At 36.3% G+C, this 22,966-nt stretch overlaps 2 protein-coding genes across 2 annotated transcripts; one reads left to right on the forward strand and one right to left on the reverse strand.

Moving 5' to 3' along the window:
* Positions 1-2,641: 2,641 nt before the first annotated feature.
* ptgs2a (prostaglandin-endoperoxide synthase 2a) lies at positions 2,642-6,492 on the reverse strand. The gene is made up of 9 exons (XM_083547676.1): positions 6,354-6,492; positions 6,048-6,173; positions 5,804-5,947; positions 5,320-5,633; positions 5,092-5,175; positions 4,710-4,956; positions 4,296-4,582; positions 3,947-4,094; positions 2,642-3,792 (listed from the first exon to the last, which is right to left on the reverse strand). The coding sequence occupies exons 1-9, from the start codon at positions 6,412-6,414 to the stop codon at positions 3,380-3,382; spliced, it is 1,824 nt and encodes a 607-aa protein (XP_083403802.1). The 5' UTR covers positions 6,415-6,492; the 3' UTR covers positions 2,642-3,379.
* A 2,157-nt stretch (positions 6,493-8,649) lies between these two features.
* On the forward strand, positions 8,650-20,811 carry pla2g4aa (phospholipase A2, group IVAa (cytosolic, calcium-dependent)). Its single transcript, XM_083549501.1, has 18 exons — positions 8,650-8,743; positions 9,604-9,721; positions 10,168-10,249; positions 10,345-10,493; positions 10,956-11,069; positions 12,150-12,187; positions 12,300-12,444; positions 12,560-12,696; positions 13,053-13,275; positions 14,275-14,389; positions 14,990-15,127; positions 15,966-16,058; positions 16,854-16,919; positions 17,216-17,452; positions 18,436-18,620; positions 18,850-19,039; positions 20,053-20,210; positions 20,579-20,811. The coding sequence occupies exons 2-18, from the start codon at positions 9,689-9,691 to the stop codon at positions 20,726-20,728; spliced, it is 2,253 nt and encodes a 750-aa protein (XP_083405627.1). The 5' UTR covers positions 8,650-8,743; positions 9,604-9,688; the 3' UTR covers positions 20,729-20,811.
* The last annotated feature ends 2,155 nt before the right edge of the window (positions 20,812-22,966 follow it).

Here is a 22,966-nt window from a genome sequence, read left to right on the forward strand (position 1 = left end):
CCTGGATATTCTATTTCTCTGGATACAGTGTTGATAGTATGGTGATGTAGTTAAAGGAGCCAAAGCAAATAAATAAAATCAGTATTCACACCGATCAGGCATAACACTATGACATTATAACATTATGACCGCTAAAGTAAATAACACTGATATAACACGTCCTGAAAATGTAATTGTTAGAAGAGGAAAAATGGGCAAACGTAAATATTTAAGTGACATGAAAATAAGTCAACCATGCCCGCAAATAGCATGTAAAAATAAATAACTCATGAACAAAAATGTATGACAAGAGCCAAATTGTTATGGCTAGACCATTGGGTCAGAGCATCTCAAAAACCTGCTCTTGTGGGGTCTGCAGTGGTCAGTATTTATCAAAAGTGCTCCAAAGAAGGAACAGTGGTGAACCGGTGACAGGGTCATGGTCGGTCAAGGATCACTGATGCACGTGGGGAGTGAAGGCTGGTGCAGGTGGTCCGATCCAACAGACGAGCTTCTGTAGCTCATATTAGGCAGGTGGTTCTAATGTTATGCTTTATAGGTGGCTATACATTTATGCCTGATCCGTGTAAGTAAGTATCAGTATAATGCTCATTTATGGAAAATACAAAATGCAAATATAAGTATATTGTATCTGTTTGTGTCAGACTCCAATTAACACCTATTTAATTGAATCCTTTTATGTTAATTATATTTTCTATAAATGTATTGTTTTTTTAGACCTGAATTCTTACCATTTGTGGTTTTAAACACACTGGAAATATACTTTCTTGCTCATTATATTCCTACAAATGGGCAACCCATGGGCAACCCATGACAAAAATTCAACCTAAAAAAAAAGTGATTAAAAAGCATCTAATAAATTCGTCATATGTTCGTAAATTAATGTGTTAATTGACTCTTAGACATTTGGAACACGTTGTTCTGTTGTGTATGCCAAAAACCTATTTTGATACACCAGATCAGGGTTTACTAGCACTAACTATAAATGAATGCCAGATCTCTTTTTGTATTTATTACATAGTCTTTAATGGTTGCCAGTTTTGGCATCAGAATTATATTTATACTGTTCTGGAAAACTATAATAAACTAAAATCTCTAAAATTGCATTAAATAAATGCATTTTGGAATTTGGAAAACTTATTATCATCATGATCATCATCTTTATTATCACCATCATCATCATCAACATCATTAATATTATTCAGCATACTGCCATGCGAAAGTATGCCAGCATACTTTTAAGCATGTGTAGCACTAAATCTGTCAGTCGTAAACATATGCGTGCAAACACACACGTATGTTTGAGGCTCTTGCCCAATTTAAAGTCTTTCACAATTCTTCTGTTTTTTAAATAAAAGTGGTGAAAGAACGTATTCAAAATAATTGGTGGTCATTGCAAATGAGGTTGCACATATCCGCACTCTAAGGTTTCCCCTAAACCAGGTTCACTGTGCAATTACTAAAGAAATTTGACACATTTTGTAATGCAAGGAACTTACTTTACTTGAAATTTAGGAAGGAAGTCCACACACAGTTGTTGCCCTTACAGAAAAATCATGAATCTTGTGTCATCATAACCTTTTCATGTGTTTATTCAAGTATTATGGAATGGCATGAAAAAAGTAAATACATGAAAAAAGTCAATCATGCCTACAAATAGTATGTAAAATAACCGCATTTCGTTGCCTTGTACTTGTACATGTGTAATGACAATAAAGTTGAATCTAATCTAATCTAATCTAAAAATGAAAAACTAATGAACAAAAAATCACCGGAAAATAAATGAATTAAAAATGTTACATTTACAGTGTTAAAAAAAAAACATGTAGAACAAAATACAAAAATGAATCAGATTTAAAGCATAATAAATTATAAGCATGTCAAGAAAATGTGAATGTGAAAGTGAAATGAAATTAATCATACATAAAATAAAATCGTTTCATTTATTGCAATAAATTCCTTACTTAAAGGCATTTGGTTTATGTTCCGAGGCGAGAAGAGGAATTTGTGGTTATGCTTTTTCAGCATGTTTAAATATAAGAGTAAAAATGACCAAAATTGCATTGTACAATTGCCATTGTGGCTTTGTATTTCTACATGGAAGAAAATCAAAAGTGCACCCATGGCATGCTTTCTTCTAGTGGAAGCATGGAGAATTTCTTGTTTGTGGTAATCTTTTATAAGCAACAGATGCAATCGACAGAAATTAGGTTAAGAAATACAGGATTTTTTCCTCACAGTTTTATGAAATTGCTTTTTTTTGTTAATGTCTATACTCTTTAGATGCAATGACTTGGCAATTTTAGCTTTCCGTATTAAAAGAGGCTCTTTAATGTTACTCAAAAGCTCCACTGTGATTTTGGATTTATACATCCAAAAGGTCAATTGCAACTCATAGATCAATTTATAGAGCCGCATCAACAAAAGCCCTTTGAGAAATAACATCGCCCACTCTTTGTGTATAAACAGGATTAACCCCGCACCATTTGTACGGCAGAGATTTGTAAATATTTTGGTTATTATTGTGGAAATATAATGCATCCTGATTTAAAAATTGGTGAGTGGAAATGCATAAGCCTTGACAGAATAGTTAAATAGTAATAAAACATTTTCAGTGATAGAATAACTGGCAACAAAACAATTTTTTTTAAGAAATAATTTTATTTAAGGATTTTAGTACAAAACAAGAATCAATTCATTTAAAAAAACATAATAAATAATAAAAAAGCACATATGGTAAACAAGTATGGAATAAAGAAGTGTTGCTTCAGAAAGGTTCTGACTGTCCTTGGAAACAGGGCTCAGAGAGTTAAATCCACACAACATTATTGATTAGTTGGGTATAATGATATGGATCACGTCTTTGAGGTATTAGGTAGGTATAAATGTAATGGGGATTTGTATGTAGGATAGTGAGTGTGCTAGATGTGCTAGTGTGGGTTTTATTGCAGTGGATGAAATAGATCGCTGTTGGTTGCGTGATCGAGAAGTTTGATGCTGAACAGCTTGTGTAGTTGTCCCTCTTCTCCTCTCAATGGGTTGTGCGTCATCTGCTTTCTGCTCTGCTCTCGATAGGTTGCTGCTCGGTGATCTGGCTTTTAAGCATGTGGTTAAGAGTGGCCCACGAAGACATCACAGAGATAACGTATAGTGACGTCATGGAGATAACTTATAAGTTCACTGTAAATTTCCCTCTAGTGGTGAAGCATGGACCCTCAACTAAAGGGAAAGGCTTTCCTACATATGGTATTTTCAAATATTTATAATTTCATGTGGACCAAATAAATAAATAAATATTCAAATAAATAACCATAAATAACAAATAACATTAAAAAAAAAAAAAAAAACTTTTGTAAAGAAACAATACAGTGGTGCACTTTTAAAGCTCTGAAGTCCGTTCTTTCAGTAAGACAGTGGGATTGATGTCTCCCTCTCCAGAGGGAGTTGAATTCAAGTTAATCTTTGCTAAATTGAAGACCTTGTCCTCGGGCACTTTGAAAGACACCATTGGACATGGTCCTTTAATATTCTGGCAGACGAGCTTCTTCAGAGTGGCTGTGTTTAAGATCTCAAATCCCACTTTGCCACCGAATGTACTGGGCATCCAGTACTCGGGGGAGCAGATAGGATTACCCATCAGCCCTTTGAGAGAATAGGGGGCACCCATCTCGACCATAGTCTCTCCGAATACAGCATTGTGCCTTGGCTTCTCCACCAGAAGACCAGTGTAGAGCTCTACAGAGTTCACATCTCCATAAAGACTCTTCAGATCTGCTGCGAGCTCTTTATCTCCTAAAACACAACAGAGAGAGATTTAGACTTCAGATCCATATTCACTCAGTGCTCCAGCAAAGCAGTTTCTCAATATCTATCTTTATGTAAACCAGTGATTATAAACTCTGAAATAGTTAACTACTAAGTCATATCATGAAAACCAATGCCTCACCTGTCAGTTCTTCAAAGGAACGGTATGGCTGCATGTTGAAACGCTTCCTGTAAGCATTAAAGGACTGATAACGCATCTCTCGGCTGTGCTTTAGGATTTTACTAGCCATTCCACTCACGCCAGCAGGCAAATTCCTTCCACCAGATATCTGAAGAGAAACAATAACAAAGTCAGATTTCAACTAAAAGGATTTAAAGTATTTCAACCTCAAAGGATTTTTTTTTTTGCTTAACCTCAATTTAAATAAATAAAAATTTAATAAATAAAATATTATATCAGTCCAGATGTATCTATTTCCTATGACTGTAATTTAATTTAATGAGATTGATTAAGATGATTAGATACTGACCCTGCCAGCTTGTTGCTTGCTGAAAGACGCCACCAGGTTGCTGATACCGTGCTGTGTCACTATGGAGTTGTTGAAGAGGAACTGGGGGTGAGTATAGACCTGGTGCTGGATTTGAAATGTGTCAGGCATCAGCGGGTGCCAGTGGTACAGCGTGTTGAACTCAGATGCAATGCGGTTCTGATACTGAAAGCTCTCACTGAAGAGGAGCTCAGGGTCGAACTTCAGCTTGAGGTGGTAGCCACTCAGGTGCTGAACGTAGTCCTCAATCACAATTTTGATGGTCTCACCTAAAGGAAATTGAATATTGTATACTTTAATGCTTGTGTTTTCTAGCTCTATATATTTTTTATCCAGTTCTGTATATAGGTGGGTACAGTCTAAAATCTTTAAAAAGCATGTCAGAGTTTTGCTTACCAATCAGTATAAGGCGTGTTGTTTGGAAAAGACGTTCATCATCCCAGTCGGGATGCTCTTGCTTCATGATGTCACAAACACGGTTGTGTTCTCTGAGCCAGATAGTGGCATACATCATGAGGCCAGGGATGAGGCCAAATGCCTCATGGCCCACTGCGAGTCGGAGCTCTTCAGGAACGTGGGGTGGGTAGTGCATCTCGACCTGAACGTCTTTAACCAGAGGGGGGTACACCTCGCCGTCTATCACCTGAGATCACAACACACATCAGGATCAAGTAAAATGTAAAAAAAAAAAAAAAAAAAAACATTTTTCACTGAGATCCTTGAGATCTTTTTGATTTTCTACTTATGATTTTTAAAATGACCTTAAACAAGGAGATACCTGATATTTCAGTTTTCCATCTTTGAAAAGTCTCAGTTTGTGCTGTCTGTCCATATTGCCTCCGTATACGTGACTTAAATCCACCTGAAACACCGAACAATAATGAGAAAAATTACTATAGAAAAAATATAATATTAATACTTTATTAGTACTGTTTATAATATCACCTTGTATAAAAAAATATTGCCTAAATAAATGAATAGAATTGTGCATGTAAATTGAACTTACTCCATGGCCCAGGGCTGAGGTGAAGGCTGGTCCTTTCTTAAAGTCAGATTTGAAGAACTGGTGGGTGAAATGCTGGGCGAAGAATGCAAACATCAAGCTTGTACCCTGTGGGTCAGGAATGAACTTCTGTCTCAAGAGGACTTTCTCCACCACCTGCTTAACATCAGGAAGAGCTGCGGTGCCGGTCGAAGGGCAGTGTTTGGGTAATGGGGGCAGTGTACGAGTAAAGTAGGATATGTTGGAGTATGCCTCCCAATTTTTGTAGTCATAATCAGCGTTGTAAGTTGGTGGACTGTCCACCAAATTTGACCTGGCTGTAAATGATATAGAAAAGTATTAAAAAAAAGAATGAGTCCCTTACTTTTACCTAATTAAAATCTTTTGCTACCCTATGATAAAACCTCCGATCAATGTTGCTTTATACTTATTTACATATATCAGAAAAAAATATATAAATTCACTCAAAAATTGGAACAAAGCGTACATGTCAAGACGTAGCGCATCAAAGCGTTCCTCAGAAATGAAACGTTATTAATGATGTCCCATATCCATTTATAGTGTGTCAGCAGGTAGTGTACAGTGCCTGGGCTTGGCTTCAGAAAAAACTTGATCCACGTGAAAAGTTCCGCTTTAGGGGGAAAAAAGGCAGAAAAAAGGGAACAGCGTTAGGATCATGGGCTTCCTAATGTAACAGACTTCTGAATCCACATATGACGATGTGTACTTACGTGTGGTGCAGTTCTGTCCGTGGTATCCGGTCCTGGTGCAGTCACACTCATAGGCATCTAAACCTTTGGATAAACACACACCCCGGTTCTGACAGGGCTGTGAGCAGCAGGGATCTGCTGTAAGACCTGCAGGGAGGAAAAACAGTGTTTAATTCACTTCTGCAATGAATAGTTTTGAAAAGGAACCCAGAGAGAATGAAGAGGAGAAGGAGAAAAAGAAGAAGAGAAAAAATACAAAGAAGAACACTTTAGTCGCAAATATAGTGTGTGTATAATGCAATAAAATTGGAAAAATTTTAAACTTACCTCCATCCAAGAAAAAGGTCAAGCTTCCAAGCAAGATAAGGCAAATTACTTTCTTATTCATTCCAGAAATCTCCAGCTATTTCAGACTGGTGTGTGAGCCCTAAGTATCTTAAGCTTTCTGAACCTCGCAGTGCTCCTGCCCTCCTTATATACAACTTGGGGGAGTTTTCGCTGAGGTCAGATGACTCATATTCGCAAATTGGGTGGTTTCTCTTTTTCGTTTTTATGTCGACAATCAGCTGTCAGGTTTTCCAAGTAAGCTGAGAAATCCATCTTTCTATCAGACTTGAAGGAGTGCGCCACAGTGTGGAAGTGTTGTATATGTGACTACATTACTCTAAATCATCATCATCATTACTGCCATCTGATAATAATTGTAGTCGGTTACTTAATTAATCAATTAATTATTCAATCAATTACTCATCGATTTAATAAACTTTATACTTTTGAAGGTTTCTGGTTGACAAAACTGATTTACTTACGTGTCATACAAAAAAATCCCCCGATATTAAAGAATGCGCATGTAGTACGGACGTGTAAACGCGATGTAACGCCGAATTTCTATTCAATTCAATGATATAGTTATAGACATCGATAAATAAATCATAAGAAAAAAAACATCTATGGCGCTCATCCTCATCTGGGTGGTACCAAATATCCATTCATTACAGTTTTATCATGGTTGAGGTGCACTGCTTTTACTTTTTAATATTGATTAATTTTGTGTGTGTGTGTCAACTTCAGAGTGTAACTCACAGTTTGCTGTATTAGTCAGATCCTAAACAAATTATAATGATTCACACACGTATCTGGTAATGAGGGGATTTGCTCAATTTAAAGGTAAAATATATATGTATATATTAAGAGTAATAGAAATATGAGTAATGTGAAGTAAATGGGATTATACCTACCATAAATCAGGAGTATAAATTGCAGTTTTCCATACAGTAGATGCGATATGATACCATTTAAGTTTTTAAAGGCCACAATTTAATATTTGGCAATACCACAAACTACTACATAACAGTCCAAATCCAAGTATTACGGTAAACATTTTTTTATTAGGCCATACCTGATTTTTGTATCTATAATACCTGGCCACATTTTTTAGTTGGCTTATTATTGCCTACTAAGTATCAGAATTTTGGCCAAATCACGTTGTTATCTGATTTACACACAATAATACAATAAGATACACTGATCTACAGCAGTCTATTTGTTTAAATACTACTACTACTACTACTACTACTACTACTACTACTACTAATAATAATAATAATAATAATAATAATAATAATAATAATAATAATAATAATAATAATAAGTTAATTCAATCATGTGTTGATACTAATCCATTTATAATGCTGCCTTGTCTCAAATCAATATTTTTAAATAGATTATACAAATGTTCCTATCATTACAGCTCTAAGAAAATGTATTATACTTCAATATATAAATCAATATTCATATATATATATATATATATATATATATATATATATATATATATATATATATATATATATATATATATATATATATATATATATATACTTCATATATATATTTATGGCCACCGATCAGGCAGTGTTGGTCCCCCTTTTGCTGCCAAAACAGTCTTAACCTGTTGAGCATTAACAGCATTAACTTTTTCAGCAATTTGAGCTACAGAAGGTCGTCTGTGGGATCGGACCGCACAAGCCAGCCTTCACTCCCCACATGCATCAGTAAACCTTGGTCGCCCATGACCCTGTCGCCGGTTCACCACTGTTCCTTCAGAGCACTCTTAGTAGGTACTGACCACAGCAGACTGGGAAACACCCACAAGAGTTTTGGAGATGCTCTGACACAATTATCTAGACATCACAATTTGGCCCTTGTAAGACTCTATCAAATCTTTACGCTTGCCCATTTTTCCTGCATCTTACACATCAAAATTTAAAAACAAAACTGCTGTATTAGATATATATCCCACCCACAGTTGCCTTGATGAATAATCGGTGTTATTCATTTCACTGGTCATAGCATCATAATATTATGCCTGATTGGCGTGATGACGTAAATCGCAATGTTATTACGTGACAAAGGAAGTATAGTGCAAATGGAAAGAATTTGGCATGACTAAAGACTTACACAACTGGAAGTAAACATTTCTTTAGAAAATGTAAATATACCAAATTATTTCTTTCTAATTGGTAAATTATAAGTTATAAGTCACGCTGACACCATTGGCTTTCCACAGTGGGCGGGGCTTCAGAAGGTTGTCCGATTCACAAGTTTTGCCTCTTTCTCTCCTGAGCTGAGACACAGAGAGAGAGAGAGAGAGAGAGAGAGAGTTGAAACAGAAGAGCATTCCGCTCACTTTCATATGCTTCTGCCCTGCGGTGAAGGTAAGCTGAACGGACTGCTTTTTTTTGTGGGTTTTTTTTTGTTTGTTGTTTTTTTATATACATTACTTTTCAGCAACAGAAACAATTTTCTCAGTCGGACTTTGTAAATAGTAGAGCTAATTAAAATAAAGTTCAAAAACAACTTTTCTAATTTAATTGTAATTTGTTTGGTTTGTTTTTGTCCACTTTGCAGGACTTCACTATTTCATGTAACATAAAAGTAAAAAACCGGAAGATATGATTTAATTGGCTTTCTCGATGTTTGGGGAAACACGCATGCGCGAGAATTTAATGTATTTGTGGTACAGGCGACTGCTGAGAGGCGAAGACTGGAGCTACAGCTGCAGCACGTACAAAACCTCATTATCATAAACATAATCAATAAAAACAGCGCTTTTTCTTTTAACAAACACGGTGCACGACTCTTTGGTTTCCTTTTGTTCTTATTATAATCATACTAAAACCATTACCAAGATGGATACATAAATATATGGTCTTGGATTCTAAGTATTGTATATACTACAGTCATGACACATATTTACAAACATGGTATTTACTTATTTTACTTTAATTCTTAACAACTTTGTGATGTTAATCCAAATCATTTTCACAAGTCCACAGATGTCCTGAGATAACACAACATGGAATACAATACTAAAAAAAAATCTAATTTGAATGGAAATAAAAAAATATTTTTCAAAAAGTTACATACAGCTCTCTGGGAAAGTAAAGCACCTGAGCTGTGCGTGATGTTAGATAGAGAAGTTGAATTGTGTGCTTTTATTACCTTGTTATTACAATTTTATTGAAGGGTACACTTTTATGAAGCACTTCACTAACACCCATATTTTTCTCTTTAGTTGACAGATGCTGCCCAAGACAAACAGAAGTCTTTCCTGACATATAAATGTGTTTCCCTACGGTGAAACTTACATTGCTGCCAGGATGTCCTCCATAGATCCGTATCAGTACATTATAGTAAGTATAGTTTTGGATTTTGGAGGCAGTGATTTGTTTATTTATTTTTTTTATCTTTTTGTTTATAATTTTTACCCAATTTTGTATTATTTTACTGGAAATGTGCTGTTCATACCGGTTCAGAAAACTGAAATATTTTGCACGAATGGGCTAAGATTTTACTTCTATCTACATTACGCATTATTCAACAGTTTCTCCAGACTGCATCAACATTACTGTATCAGTCTATTATGGGTATGGATAAAGTATTGAATTAGTTTACTTTAACAAACCTTAATGTAAATTATGTCAAAATCTCATCCAGATCTATAAAAATCCAGTTCAGTTGTTTTTGCAGGTACATGAGCGCAAACATGACATCAGTTGTTTCTCTTGGGTGGTTTCTCCTGTCTGACTGTCCCTTGTGTCACTTGTTAGTCACTGATATGAGTCTTTTGTGTTGTCAGGTTGAGCATCAATATTCTCACAGGTTTAAAGTGACTGTGGTGAGAGCCGAAAGTGTCACTAAAGGAGCGCTCGGGGACTTGCGTGAGTGTAGACTTTGTATTGTTCGCTCCAGTTTTTACAGTAAAATGTTTGCTGTATGGTGAAAGATATATTGTGTACATTGTGTTTGTGATCAGTGGACACACCGGACCCATATGTAGAGCTGTCAATTCCCACTGCTCCCGAGTCGAGAAAAAGAACACGGCACATCGACAATGACATTAATCCGAAGTGGAACGAAACATTCGAGTTCCTTCTGGACCCTCAGCTGGACAATGTGCTGGAGGTGATATATTTGTCACTAAATATATATCGAGTGATTAATTATCAGCTCTAATAGTATTCAAAAGTAGAGCACAGCAGATAAATTTTCACTTTTGGTTTCCTGTCATTTCCTGTAATAGCTGATTTGACAGAAGTCTCGTCTGCGTCATATTATACGCTGGTTGTTTCTATAGTAACAGATAATTCACAGAAACTTGTATAGCACACACTCACATACAAGTATATATTTCATATATTTATGCTGTGGTATTGCCACTCAGTTTCAGTGGTGGCTCCGTCTCACCACCCCAACATGTGTATTTTCATATGACAGCACACATTTTTGTGTTTTACTCCTTTCATATATATATATATATATATATACACATACACACACACACACACACACACACACACACATATTCCAGTCGGGTAGCACCAGTAATGTGAATTATTAATAATTTAAGTCTTTCTCACCTTTTAGATTACATTAATGGATGCCAATTATGTCATGGATGAAACTCTGGGCACAGCTACATTTTCAGTCAACAATCTAAAAATAGGACATCTAGAGATGGTGACTCTGTCTATCGGCAAGGTAGGCTAATGATCAGATTTTACTGTTTCAGTTGGTATAGCAGTCCTACATCAGGAGTGAGTAAAGTTGATTATTAGGTCATTTCTCCCAAATTTAGTCAGTCAGTAGGCATAGTTGGTGTCTGACATTGCTGTTTCAATCAATAAATGAACTGCATTACTAAATCATGACACATTCGTTTTAAACATGTTATTCACTCTGTCCGACTTGGTTTGTGCCTTCTGACATTGTATCGCATCATGTTATCTATAAAAGTGTACAAAAGGATATATCTTAAATATACAGCATCTATTTTAGAGACAGAATGTTTTATAGAGACCTTTTTTTATGCCCAAACTGTTCAGAGTGGAGAGGAAATAGTGAGTTAGTTTATTCTCTTATGGTTACATCATAAATGAATATACAGCTGTAGTGATATGGTTTCTTTAAGAATATGTGTAAGACCTTACAAATTAACACTGTAGCTGGTGCTGGTACATGTGTCTAAAAGTCTAAAATCTGACTTTAACATTGGCGAAAGCTTGTGTCTACACATGGGCGTGACTGAAAATATCTTCTTCACTGTGTTAAGTAATAAAATAACACAATCTTGACAGGTGATCAGTAATATTTATAGCTGGATGACATAAGAGTGGTGCGGAACATTGGGCGAAGTAGGAATGTCAAGTAATAACACATTCAACACTATGAAGTATGAATCTGAAGTTTTTACACCAAACAGGTGGTTTATCTAAACTTCTCTGCTTATATTCTTTCTTGTGGTGAGTGAAACAGTTAAATATTTCATTAAGCACCCATTTGGCACAAACGTTTGCATTTATTCCAAGTGTGGTTTTTCATGATTTTTTGTCTGACAGCTGATGGTGAGGTAGGGAAGGAAATCAAAAGCGATGTTAATAACATCAATGAGAATTTGCCCTGATTTTATTTGATTTCCTGCTGTTTTTGCACTGGTTATAGTCGCCTTTAAAGGGCCAATAATGTATTATAATTAATATACCATGATTTCTTTCTGCTACTACCAATAATGCGAGTATAATGCGAGTCAAATAGTAAATTAATATTATTTCTGATCTCCAGACCATGAAAGTGCACCTGGAGTTGTTATTGGAAGTCTGGTAGGTCCATCAGCCTTTTCAGAGATCTAAGGCTTAGTATAACATTTTCAGCAAGTTTGTTGTGTCACTGTGCTAACAACACTGTGATTTTTATTTTTTTTTTTTGCTGTAGTTCGTCCACAGACCTGCGCTTCAGTATGGCTCTGTGTGATAAGGAGAAGATGTTCAGAGAGACACGTAGGGACAGAGTCATGCTGGGCATAAAAAAATTCCTAAACATGGAAAACCCACGCTTCTTACCCACCTCACAGAATGAGGTAAGCCCTAGACAATAATGAGTTTGTCTCTTTTTTCCATGAGGGAGCGGACATATTGCCCTATTTCTAACAGTGAATTTCGCATTAATTATTACCATGTCTTGTCTGTGTCCAGGTTCCCACCATCGCTATAGTGGGATCAGGGGGGGGGTTCCGAGCCATGGTGGGCTTCTCTGGGGTGATGAAGGCTCTTTATGAGTCTGGAGTGTTGGACTGTGCTACTTATGTGGCAGGACTTTCTGGCTCAACATGGTCTGTTAATGAATCTTTATCGTTTTTTATTTATTTACTTTCTTCTTTTACCAACTTCTTTATCCATTCCTCATTCTTCAGCTCTAATTCGAACTCTCCTCAAAACGTAAAAAAACTTCAGCCCCTTCTTTCACTTTTGTTAGTTCCTCTTTCACTTTTGTCACTTTGCACGCACAGTATTTGCTTTTACTTGCACGTTTACTTTTATCGAACAATGAATAACTGTACAGGAACCGGTGTAATGTATCATGCACAGTATACACACTCACTGTACAGTCAACAATAGACATAAATGAATGCGGCACATACACGCCATAAAGACAACCATGTGACACTCTCCAATCATATTTCCATAGGTACATGTCTATGCTGTACTCACACCCAGAGTTTCCAGAGAAAGGCCCCAGAGACATCAATCAGGAACTGATGAAGAGTGTGAGCAGCAGTCCACTCAAACTGCTTATGCCACAGCACATCAAACGCTACATTAAAGCTCTGTGGAAGAAGAAAGCAAGCGGCCAGCCTGTCACTTTCACCGACATCTTCGGTATGCTCATCGGAGAAACGCTTATACCGGGGGTGAGGAGGCTTTACACACACACATATGAGTACATAAATATAGAAGCTTTATCAGCAAATGGATACAGATTTGAAGACTATACTATCAAGCACACACCATTTCATTTGGATCAGTCATTTCTCATGTTTTACATGCTTGAAACAATTCAAATAAAAATTCAATTGTTAAATAATTCTTGGTTAAGAATTTGATCATTCGACTCTTTCTTGAGTCTGAGGCTCACCTGAAGTATTATATGTAATCTGTGCTGATATTAAAGTTACTCTATTGTGGATAGCAGCTGCTAGTTCGTGTCAAGTGTCTAATGAGTTTACTTTACACAGATACCCTGCATGAATACATGTGATAAAATGTGATGACATCAATACACACTGTCAACAGAAACAATGCAACAAAAAAGAAACATGCAAAATAACAACAAAAAGTACCGTCTACACCGTCATATATTTATAATTTACTTTATAATCATAATTTTAAGTTTATGACATTTTAAATAGATTACTAAAATAATTTGTGGCCGAAACAGAAGTTTTGCCTTTAGTGATGGTGAATAGTGACTCGCACACCTTATTGTCTTGTTCTTTGACACTTTTATCAAAATATTCTGGTTGATTGCAAGAATTCAAAGAAATACCACTTGGTTTGGTGCATAGAAAAACTTTCCATTGCTTGAGGGCAAGTATGTGCAGTAGAGGGTTAACATGGTAATGTTGAATAAGATCTAAACTGGCAACTGTGGTCATATTATCTTTCACAAACCTGACTACAGTGCCAAGCACACTGATGCAAGCCCATATCTCCACCAGCAAAACACAATGTCCTGCTCTGACGTGTTCCTCGACATGCAAGGTTTGAATACGATAAATCAGCCAGAAGCCAGAAAAGAGGACCAGGGTTATGGAAAGAATTTAAATGTTCTGATAGTCTGTTTTTCTTTCTCTCTCTCTGTGTGTGTGTGTGTGTGTGTGTGTGTGTGTGTGTGTGTGTGTGTGTGACAGCGGATGGACACGACACTGAGCACCTTGCAGGACAAGGTGAATCAAGGGCAATGTCCTCTGCCTTTGTTCACCTGCCTGCACGTCAAACCCAACGTTTCCGAGCTCATGTTCGCCGGTAAGAGCAGCCGTCTTTCATTTTAATCATTTCAGATACATCGTTTTTTTTTTTTTTTTTGGTCCATAATCACACAAAACATGAGGCTTGATCTATAGCCTTTCCCTGACTGAATCCCCATTCATATTCCTGGTACTGCCAACAAGTCATACATCAGCAGGTGCACCTCATTTCCATCATCGCTATTAACTCAAAACTAACTTGGCAGGTCAAATATTCTGCATTTGGTTCAGTTGCATTTGGCTGTGGGTCCAGTTCATGCAGCAGCAAGGCATCAGCCAAACACATTTGCATAGATTTGTGTAGCATGCGGCAGATATGCAAAACCTGTTCATGAGCATCACTGGTCTATCGAGATACTACTGAACTGTCTTGGTGGCAGTAGCAACTCTTTCATCTAATGCAGTGAATCTGCAAGGGTATAGTTTCCTACAGCTGACAGCTTTGACTAAACAAAGCAGACTATCAGAGGACAGAATTTATAATCATTTTAAAGATACAGTTGTTCTATTTCAAGGCGTAACTAAACTGTAAAATGTACTGAAGATGTAAACCAGCTGCAATTTCCTGTTGTGGTTCACATTTTTTTTCTCATAACAGACTGGGTGGAATTTAGTCCTTATGAGATTGGCATGGCAAAATATGGCACTTTCATGGCCCCTGAGCTGTTTGGCAGCAAGTTCTTCATGGGCAGCGTTGTGAAAAAGTATGATGAGAACCCACTTCACTTCCTAATGGGTAAGAGGAAATAACACATGAAATGTGAAGCTGTGTAAACTTTCAAAAGCTTCTACATCATCCACATTTATACTCACCTGATGTCCCATCCTTCACATGCTAATAAAAATATTTTTTCTTCACATTTTCAGTTACCTCCAAAATGATTGCCACCTTTCATGAGAATAGGAATAAAATAGTAAAGCAAAAAGAACATAGTAAAAAAAAATGCAATGAATCATCTTTCAACAAAAGGCATTCTTGTTAAAACATGCTTTTAAAATTATTTTGTCCTTTCCAAACTGGCAAAATTATTGGTACCTCTAAAGAATGTTTGAAATGCAAAGAAATTGTATGACTCAAATGTTAAGTATGATAAAAAGAAACAAAAAGACGATGTCCAAGAAAAAGTTTTTCCTTATGTAAAATTTTAAAAACAAAAGAGCTTTTAACCTCTATAGGACGAATGGTGATTAACAAAAGGCAAGTTTAATGGATATAGAAAATTCAAAAGCAGTTAAAAAACTAGCAACTGTAAATCAAAAAACAAAAAAGAGAACAATGAGTGGGATAATGCAGACCCTAAAGTTTTTTTTATTATTATTATTATTTGGGTTTTTAAAATATGGTATCCAAGCCTAATACATTACAGAAGGTCAGCATTCACAATAATAATAAAATAGCACATTTTAACCCCTGGCAGTTAAAATATTCGCATTTTGTCAGTACTTTTTTTCATTAAGCAGTTAGGCCAGTGTTTTATGCACACTTTTCTTCTAGGAAAGGTCTCCTAGGGTGGGATGGAAAAGCTCTGGATGTAAAATCAATACAGTGAGCGATGTGTTTGTGTTTGTTTTAGGTGTATGGGGCAGTGCATTCTCCATCCTGTTTAATCGAGTCATTGGAGTGAAGGAGACAGCTGGGTGCAGCAGCACTATGGAGGAGGAGCTGGGTAAGACTTGGGATCTTCAGCTTTTTATGACTTTGCAGCTGCTTGGCTTTATTCTCACGGTAAAAACTTATCTAATCTATAAGTGATGTTGGTACTTGTGACTCGTTTAACAGAACTCATAGAGGACATGTAGATGGTCCTTACTAAGAAAAATTATCTTTTTTATGAACATTTAAAAGGCAGAAGATTAAAGGTAGATTTAGGTATTGCCTTAATTAGCTCCAATAAAAACATGGCAGTAGCATGCTCTTACACAGATAATATAGCACGTGTGTGTGTGTGTGAGACTGAAAGCAGTTCAATTAATAACTTTCTGTCTCGATTCTTTGGGCGTACTTGTAAATGACACCTTTTTTCATTTATAAACAGTGTGTGTGTGATCACAGTTATGACTTCCTTTCACCCTCTAACAGAGTAAACTCGAGTTTAGAATGTAATACACTTCCCACACACACACATAAACAAACTTATGTACCATTCAAATTCAGTAATGTTCAAATCAGTAATGTATAGCGCTACTGTATCAGTATGAGTTTTAGGTCATGTGGGCCGTGTAGATATTCACACATTAGCAAGCATTGCTCACATTGGTGATGTCATGCTCAATTCCTGCTTGGCCATGTATTGCATGGCCATTTATTTTTTGGGAAGGATGCAATTTCCTGACTTATAATTATTTTTTAATGATAGAATGGAAACCAAACGAAAGAAAGAGCCAAAGTAAGAGCAGGAAATTTCTAACCAGGTGATTCATTTTAAGCAATTTCATTTCTTTGTACTTTGTTTTTCATGCAGAGCAAATTAAACCTGAGCACATTCTTGGAAATGACACAACCGATAACGAAGAGGAACTGCGCAGGAGTGAGTCCATTCTTAAACTTCTCTCGTTTTACGCGTTTTCAAAACTAACTTTAGATACACTTTTACTGAGCCACAGTGATAAAATTCATAAACATTTCCTTTTAGCTGGAATTTTTTTTCCACTCTATTTTTTCCACTCTCTGCTTCCTGGTTTCTCGTCTTACCACCGGTTCTATTTTCTCTCCTCACTCTTTCTTTAACCAATTCCTTGTTGATTTTTTACCGTATACATATATTCCTGGTTTTCTATCTCTTTTTCTCTTCTTTGATTACATTTTCTTTCTCCTGTCTCTCAGTGGGTACAGAGTCTTCCGAGGCGGAGGAGGAGCGGCAGCGTAATGCTCAGGCCAGCTGGGTGCAGCGGATGTTCACCTCTATAGTGGGCGACACGGTGCTGTTTAACACACGTGAAGGTCGGGCAGGAAAAGTACACAACTTCATGCTGGGCCTGAACCTAAACTCTATGCCTTTTACACCCCGCCATCCCTTTCAGACACAGCTCTCTGTTGAGGACGAGGTGGACGCAGTCACAGGTACACAAACTCACCTTTTATACATTAGCTGATCAGGTGCAAACGCTTACTGTGCGACATCAGCTTATTTAGTTTTCTTTAGATATGAGAATTCATCCCCTCCAAGATAAAGGACCACTCATGTTATGCAGGCACACATGCCCCTTTTGAATGCGACTGCAGGTTGGCTTTAAGCACTGATTTGTGCTGCTTTTAGTTTGCAGCACTATATAAAGGCCTGTTTCTGTAAGTCAGCTTTAGTGCCAGTTTTCAGTAAGACTGTGGTGAGGAGACAATGAAGCTCATGTTCTGCCCTTATTCTGAAACATAAGTGGAATTTTTCCAGACTACTTTGGAACTTTAGTAAGTAGTGTGTAAAACTGCAGTCTATTGTCCTACATGTGTTTGGCCAACTTTAGGTTTTGCTCCCTTTAAGTCGCAGTCCCTTCATGTTGGTAATGTTTTTTTGTAAAAGATTGTCTTGGAGATTTTAAGGAGGAACTTGTAGCTTTCTTTTTCATGTTATCAATAATTATAAAGGAAGGTTGTAGTTCAGTGGTTAAGGCTCTGGGTTTCTGATCGGAAAGTTGGGGGTTAAAGCCCCAGTAATGCCAAAGCTGCCACTTTCGTGGCCCTTGAGCAAGGCCCTTAACTCACTGTAATCCAGGATGCTGTAACATGGCTGACTCTGTGCTCCGACCCCATCCTCCAACTTTGCAGGAATATGCTATGAAGTAACAATGTCTCTGTTGGATCAATAAAATATTCTTTAAAAAAAAAAGAATATATATATATATATATATATATATATATATATATATATATATATATATATATATATATATATATATATATAATAAATAAATAAATAAATAATGATAATAATAATAATATTATTATATCTAATTTATATATATATATATATATATATATATATATATATATATATATATATATATATATATATATATAAATTTTTGTTGTTGTTGTTTTTCTTCCTCTAGATCCCAATGAGTTTGTTCACATTTATGAGCCTCTGGATGTAAGGAGTAAGAAGATTCATGTGGTGGACAGTGGCCTGACCTTTAACCTACCCTACCCCATAATCCTGCGACCCCAGCGTGGCGTTGACCTCATCATATCTTTTGATTTCTCAGCAAGGCCAAGTGATTCCAGTCCTCCCTTTAAGGTTAGTATAGAAATATGTGGATTTGGTGCAGAACGGAAAACATGATTCTGCTATTGATAACAGAGTAGATGTGATAAAGAGTAGAGGTGATAAAAAAACCTAGAATGGGATTAGAAAAAATAGGATGTTGTTTTGGACAAATAGTGTACCTGCATTTTATGAATAATTTAATATAATTCTATGACTGCTTCAAACCTTTAATGTGATTCTGTGGTATGTTTACTCCCAGGAGCTTTTATTAGCTGAGAAATGGGCTCGCATGAACAAGTTGCCTTTCCCCAAGATTGATGTGAAGGTGTTCGATCGTGAGGGTCTGCAAGAGTGTTACGTGTTCAAGCCCAGGCCAGAAGACAAACAATGCCCTACAGTTATTCACTTCGTTCTGGCCAACATCCACTTCAGGGAGTTCAAGGCTCCAGGTGAGGACAAAAAAAGAAATTCAGTACAGAAATGTAATGCTGTAGTGCACTATTAATAAATAGCTTTGCTTAAAGTGCTTCAATTAACTTACAAACATCCAGAAAATGTATTAGTTATAAACCCATTTTAAGCAGGTAGGTACTTAAAGCACTTCTTAGCAGACTGTGTGTCCTAACATAATGAAAAAACAGTTTTAAAGTCATTTTCATTTCCCTAATTTCTCCTCACTTTGCTCACCTGCCAATTCCCACCCACGGGCCGCTCTCTCTAATCACGTGACATCTACCATGCAGGTTAACACGTGCTACCGTTCCACGTGACGCCAGCCAACCACATTTTTTTTATCCTTATGCTTTGTTAAAGGGCAGCATTAAACCTTTACTGAAAACACAGGCTGCTCTGTTCTGCCTATTTAAACCTCACAGACACCCACGATTGGTTAGCGTCATAGTGCTTGACAAGGGAGAGACAATAATGTCATCTGTCCAACCCCAAGAGCAAAGCCATTTTACTTTATTGGCTCCCGGCTATGGATGGCTTTGCCATTGTTAGACTTAAACTTGTGATCTCTGAACAATAGGGTGAACACATTTCTGTTGCATCACTCGGGAGCCACTGGATAATTTAAAATAAAAAAAGCCGTACTTATTTCATTTAGTCAGATTACTTTAAGTTTACCTCATTATCCGTTCCCTTCATTTTCCAGTTGCTAGTTCAGCAACACAAGTATTATTATTATTTCCAATTTCTTTCTGAAATCATACCTGTATTTTAGAATGGCTCTGCATTACAGCTATTTTATTGTATTGTAGAATATTACGGCCCACATTTGTCAGTGGAAAGAATGAACATATTAGAATACAACCAGTAACTTCTGACTCCGTTTGTTCATTGTTGGTTGCTAACCCGTGTCCTTTTTGATCATTGATCAACAGTTGATATAATTATGTTATGCATTCAGCTACTTGACAATGTCAATGAAATGCATGTCTTTTATGTTATTATTCTGAAGGAGTTCCCAGGGAGACAGATAAGGAGAAGGAGTTTGCTGACTTCGACATATTTGACGATCCTGAAACCCCGTATTCCACATTCAACTTCCAGTACTCAAACCAGGCCTACAAACAGCTGCATGACCTCATGGAGTTCAACACACTCAACAACATCGAGGTCTGTTTTGTCTGTGGTTTGATTAATACTCTATATTACCACCACCACCACCACCACCACTACTACTACTACTACTACCACTGCTAATAATAATAATAATAATAATAATAATAATAATAATAATAATAATAATAACAAGGAAGTTTAGGTTTGGTTTAATACAATTTGCATAATATTAACTGCACCCAAAGATGCCAACACATTCTTTTCCAAAATCTTATTGTAGGGAATGCAATTATTGATTTCTGCTGCTCTAACATCCCTCTCTCTCTCTCTCTCTCTCTCTCTCTCTCTCTCTCTCTCTCTCTCTCTCTCTCTCTCTCTCTCTCTCTCTCTCTCTCATTTTTTCCCATCACTTTGTTGTGCAGATTATAAAAGACGCCATCAAAGACAGTATTCTGCAGAGGCGGATGAACCCGTCACGCTGCAACGTCTCTCTTTCACTCAGTGAGATTGAAAACAAGAAGTTCCTGAAACGTGGCACTGGTAGTGTAAAAAAGGACACGCCTAAAAGATAAACACAATGAGTGGATAAATCACAGTCTTAACTTCCTGAGTGTTTGGATGTTATTTCAAAGTTTGTTGGAGTCTTAAGTTAAAATGAAAATAAGTTAAAAACAGAACTGGATACTACATTAAGGCACAATATGTGAAGGGTGTTTTATGAACTTTTTTTGATGATAATAAAAAATAACTTTTTTTTTATAAGCTCCTTTAGCTTGTGCTGTTATAGTTTACATGATCTTGTACATTTTCCTACTTCTTTAAAGGTTCCAATAGTCATTGAAAAAGGGACAGATTGTGTTGCCTGTGTGCATTTGCACAGACACACACAGTTCTGTACCAGGGCAAGCTTGACACTCTACGACTCAACACACAGAGTGGATTTGAACAGGATACGCCATTACAGTGTCCTAACCCACTGTCCAAAACCACACCATATTCACAAGGTAGTACAAAAAAAGTGCCCACCCAAAGAAAACCCTCAGTGCACTCTGGTATTACTTACATATAGATATCTGTAATGCACCATGGAGATTGGCTTCAATTTGTATTTTATGAAGATCCTTTCTTTCAAGATGTCTTCCAAGTATGGATATGGTTTATTTTTTTTAAATAGCTAAAGAATACTTTATATTGCCTACAACGCACTGAAACGGTTTACAATTAATCAAATATTTTAGTATGAAATATTGCAAAACATTTTAACTAATACAGTTAAAGGTCATTTATTCAGAATGTGTGCATCCTGTTTTATCTGGTCTATGTGTTATGACAAAACTTTTATTTATACCTTGTCTAGGTCTAAAATCCTTTCTATGGTTTGATCGTTTTTTTTATTTTTTATTATGATAACTCCGGAGCTAGGCTGTGCAGTTTGCAGTTGTTTTAAGACATAATGCTCCTTACTGCTCCATAATGTAGATTTTAAATTATCAAAAGATAAAATTGCACAGAAGCACATTCCAGCCTGCCTGAAAGTGTTGGCATGATGTGACATGTTGCCTACACATTGAAATCCAAGCCTTCTATCTGATCAATTTTCTTTTCTGTAAGATAATTTCTTCATACTTGTAAACTGTATTTTGGAAAGTGGTCACACTGAAAGCGTGGATGAGGCGTTATGACTATGACTAGCTCCATCAATAGTTTTTTTTTCTTTGTATTTTTATTATCATTTATTTTACTTATTTTATTATTATTATTATTATTATTATTATTAATATATATGTAATTCATGTGTCAATTTCTGTGTAACTCTGAACTGCAGATCAGTCCTGAAAATAAATATTTCTGAATTTTTTTCTGGTTTATTAAAAATATTATTTATTTATACAATGCTTTTCCCACCCACTTTTGCCTGTATTCAATTTTTTTTGTGTAGCAACTAGTCATATATATACAAAGGCAATTTGACTTTTTCACCTTGTTTTTCTTTACTTTATAGTTAACAGCCTATAACCCTGTATAGTTATCTTTGGATAACACTAAAAGGGAAATTGTACCATAAAACAAGGACAATCCATGAGAAATTCCATTAATTGATAAATATTGAATAAAAGATAATCAAAAATCATTATTAATCTACGAAAGACACTATTTTATCCAGAATATTCTTGTAATTATTTAAATTGCTGTGCCTTAATAAAACTCCAGTTCAATCTGGATGAACAAGAAAATAGATTAACATCATTTCTTGCTTCTTTGCAATAACAAACACAGTGTCAGAGTCAGTCCAGGACTCAAACTCAGGTCAGGGGGAAAATGAATCAGACACGCTAAAACATTTCAAATTGACAAAGGTATCATAAAATAGCAGGAAAGAACAGAATGGTTTACTTAAGACAGGAAAGTCTGGCCTTTGCAGCACTTACTGAGAAACAAAGCAACTTTCATACACATACATTATGAGACACAGGAGGCAGCAGTAACATATTTATCAGCCATTTGGGGAATCCACATAGAGAACATGAAGGGGGCCTCTACCACAGACTGGATGTGTGTGTGTGTGTGTGTGTGTGTGTGTGTGTGTGTGTGTGTGTGTGTGTGTGTGTGTGTGTGTGTGTGAGTGTGTGTGTGTGTGTATATGTGTGTGTGTGTGTGTGTGTGTGTGTGTGTGTGTGTGTGTGTGTGTGTGTGTGTGTGTGTGTGTGTGTGTGTGAAAACATTTTCTGTGAAATGGAGCTTTATTTTTGCTCTCTGAGTCTTCTGCTGTCTCATCATTTGGTCTTTCCCCATTTTTTTCCAAGAAACTT

Source organism: Silurus aristotelis (genome assembly GCF_946808225.1).
Source record: "Silurus aristotelis genome assembly, chromosome: 8".
NCBI classification, from domain to species: Eukaryota; Metazoa; Chordata; class Actinopteri; order Siluriformes; family Siluridae; genus Silurus; species Silurus aristotelis.

Bases quoted from the DNA above. Each gene is read 5' to 3' on its own strand.
- ptgs2a (XM_083547676.1), bottom strand. From the start codon at position 6,414: ATGAATAAGAAAGTAATTTGCCTTATCTTGCTTGGAAGCTTGACCTTT. The intron at 5,948-6,047 runs GTAAGTACACAT...TTCCCCCTAAAG, and splicing joins CGGACAGAACTGCACCACAC to CGGAACTTTTCACGTGGATC. The intron at 5,176-5,319 runs GTAAGTTCAATT...TCGGTGTTTCAG, and splicing joins CCTCAGCCCTGGGCCATGGA to GTGGATTTAAGTCACGTATA.
- pla2g4aa (XM_083549501.1), top strand. From the start codon at position 9,689: ATGTCCTCCATAGATCCGTATCAGTACATTATA. The intron at 10,250-10,344 runs GTGAGTGTAGAC...GTTTGTGATCAG, and splicing joins AGGAGCGCTCGGGGACTTGC to TGGACACACCGGACCCATAT. The intron at 17,453-18,435 runs GTACACAAACTC...TTCTTCCTCTAG, and splicing joins CGAGGTGGACGCAGTCACAG to ATCCCAATGAGTTTGTTCAC.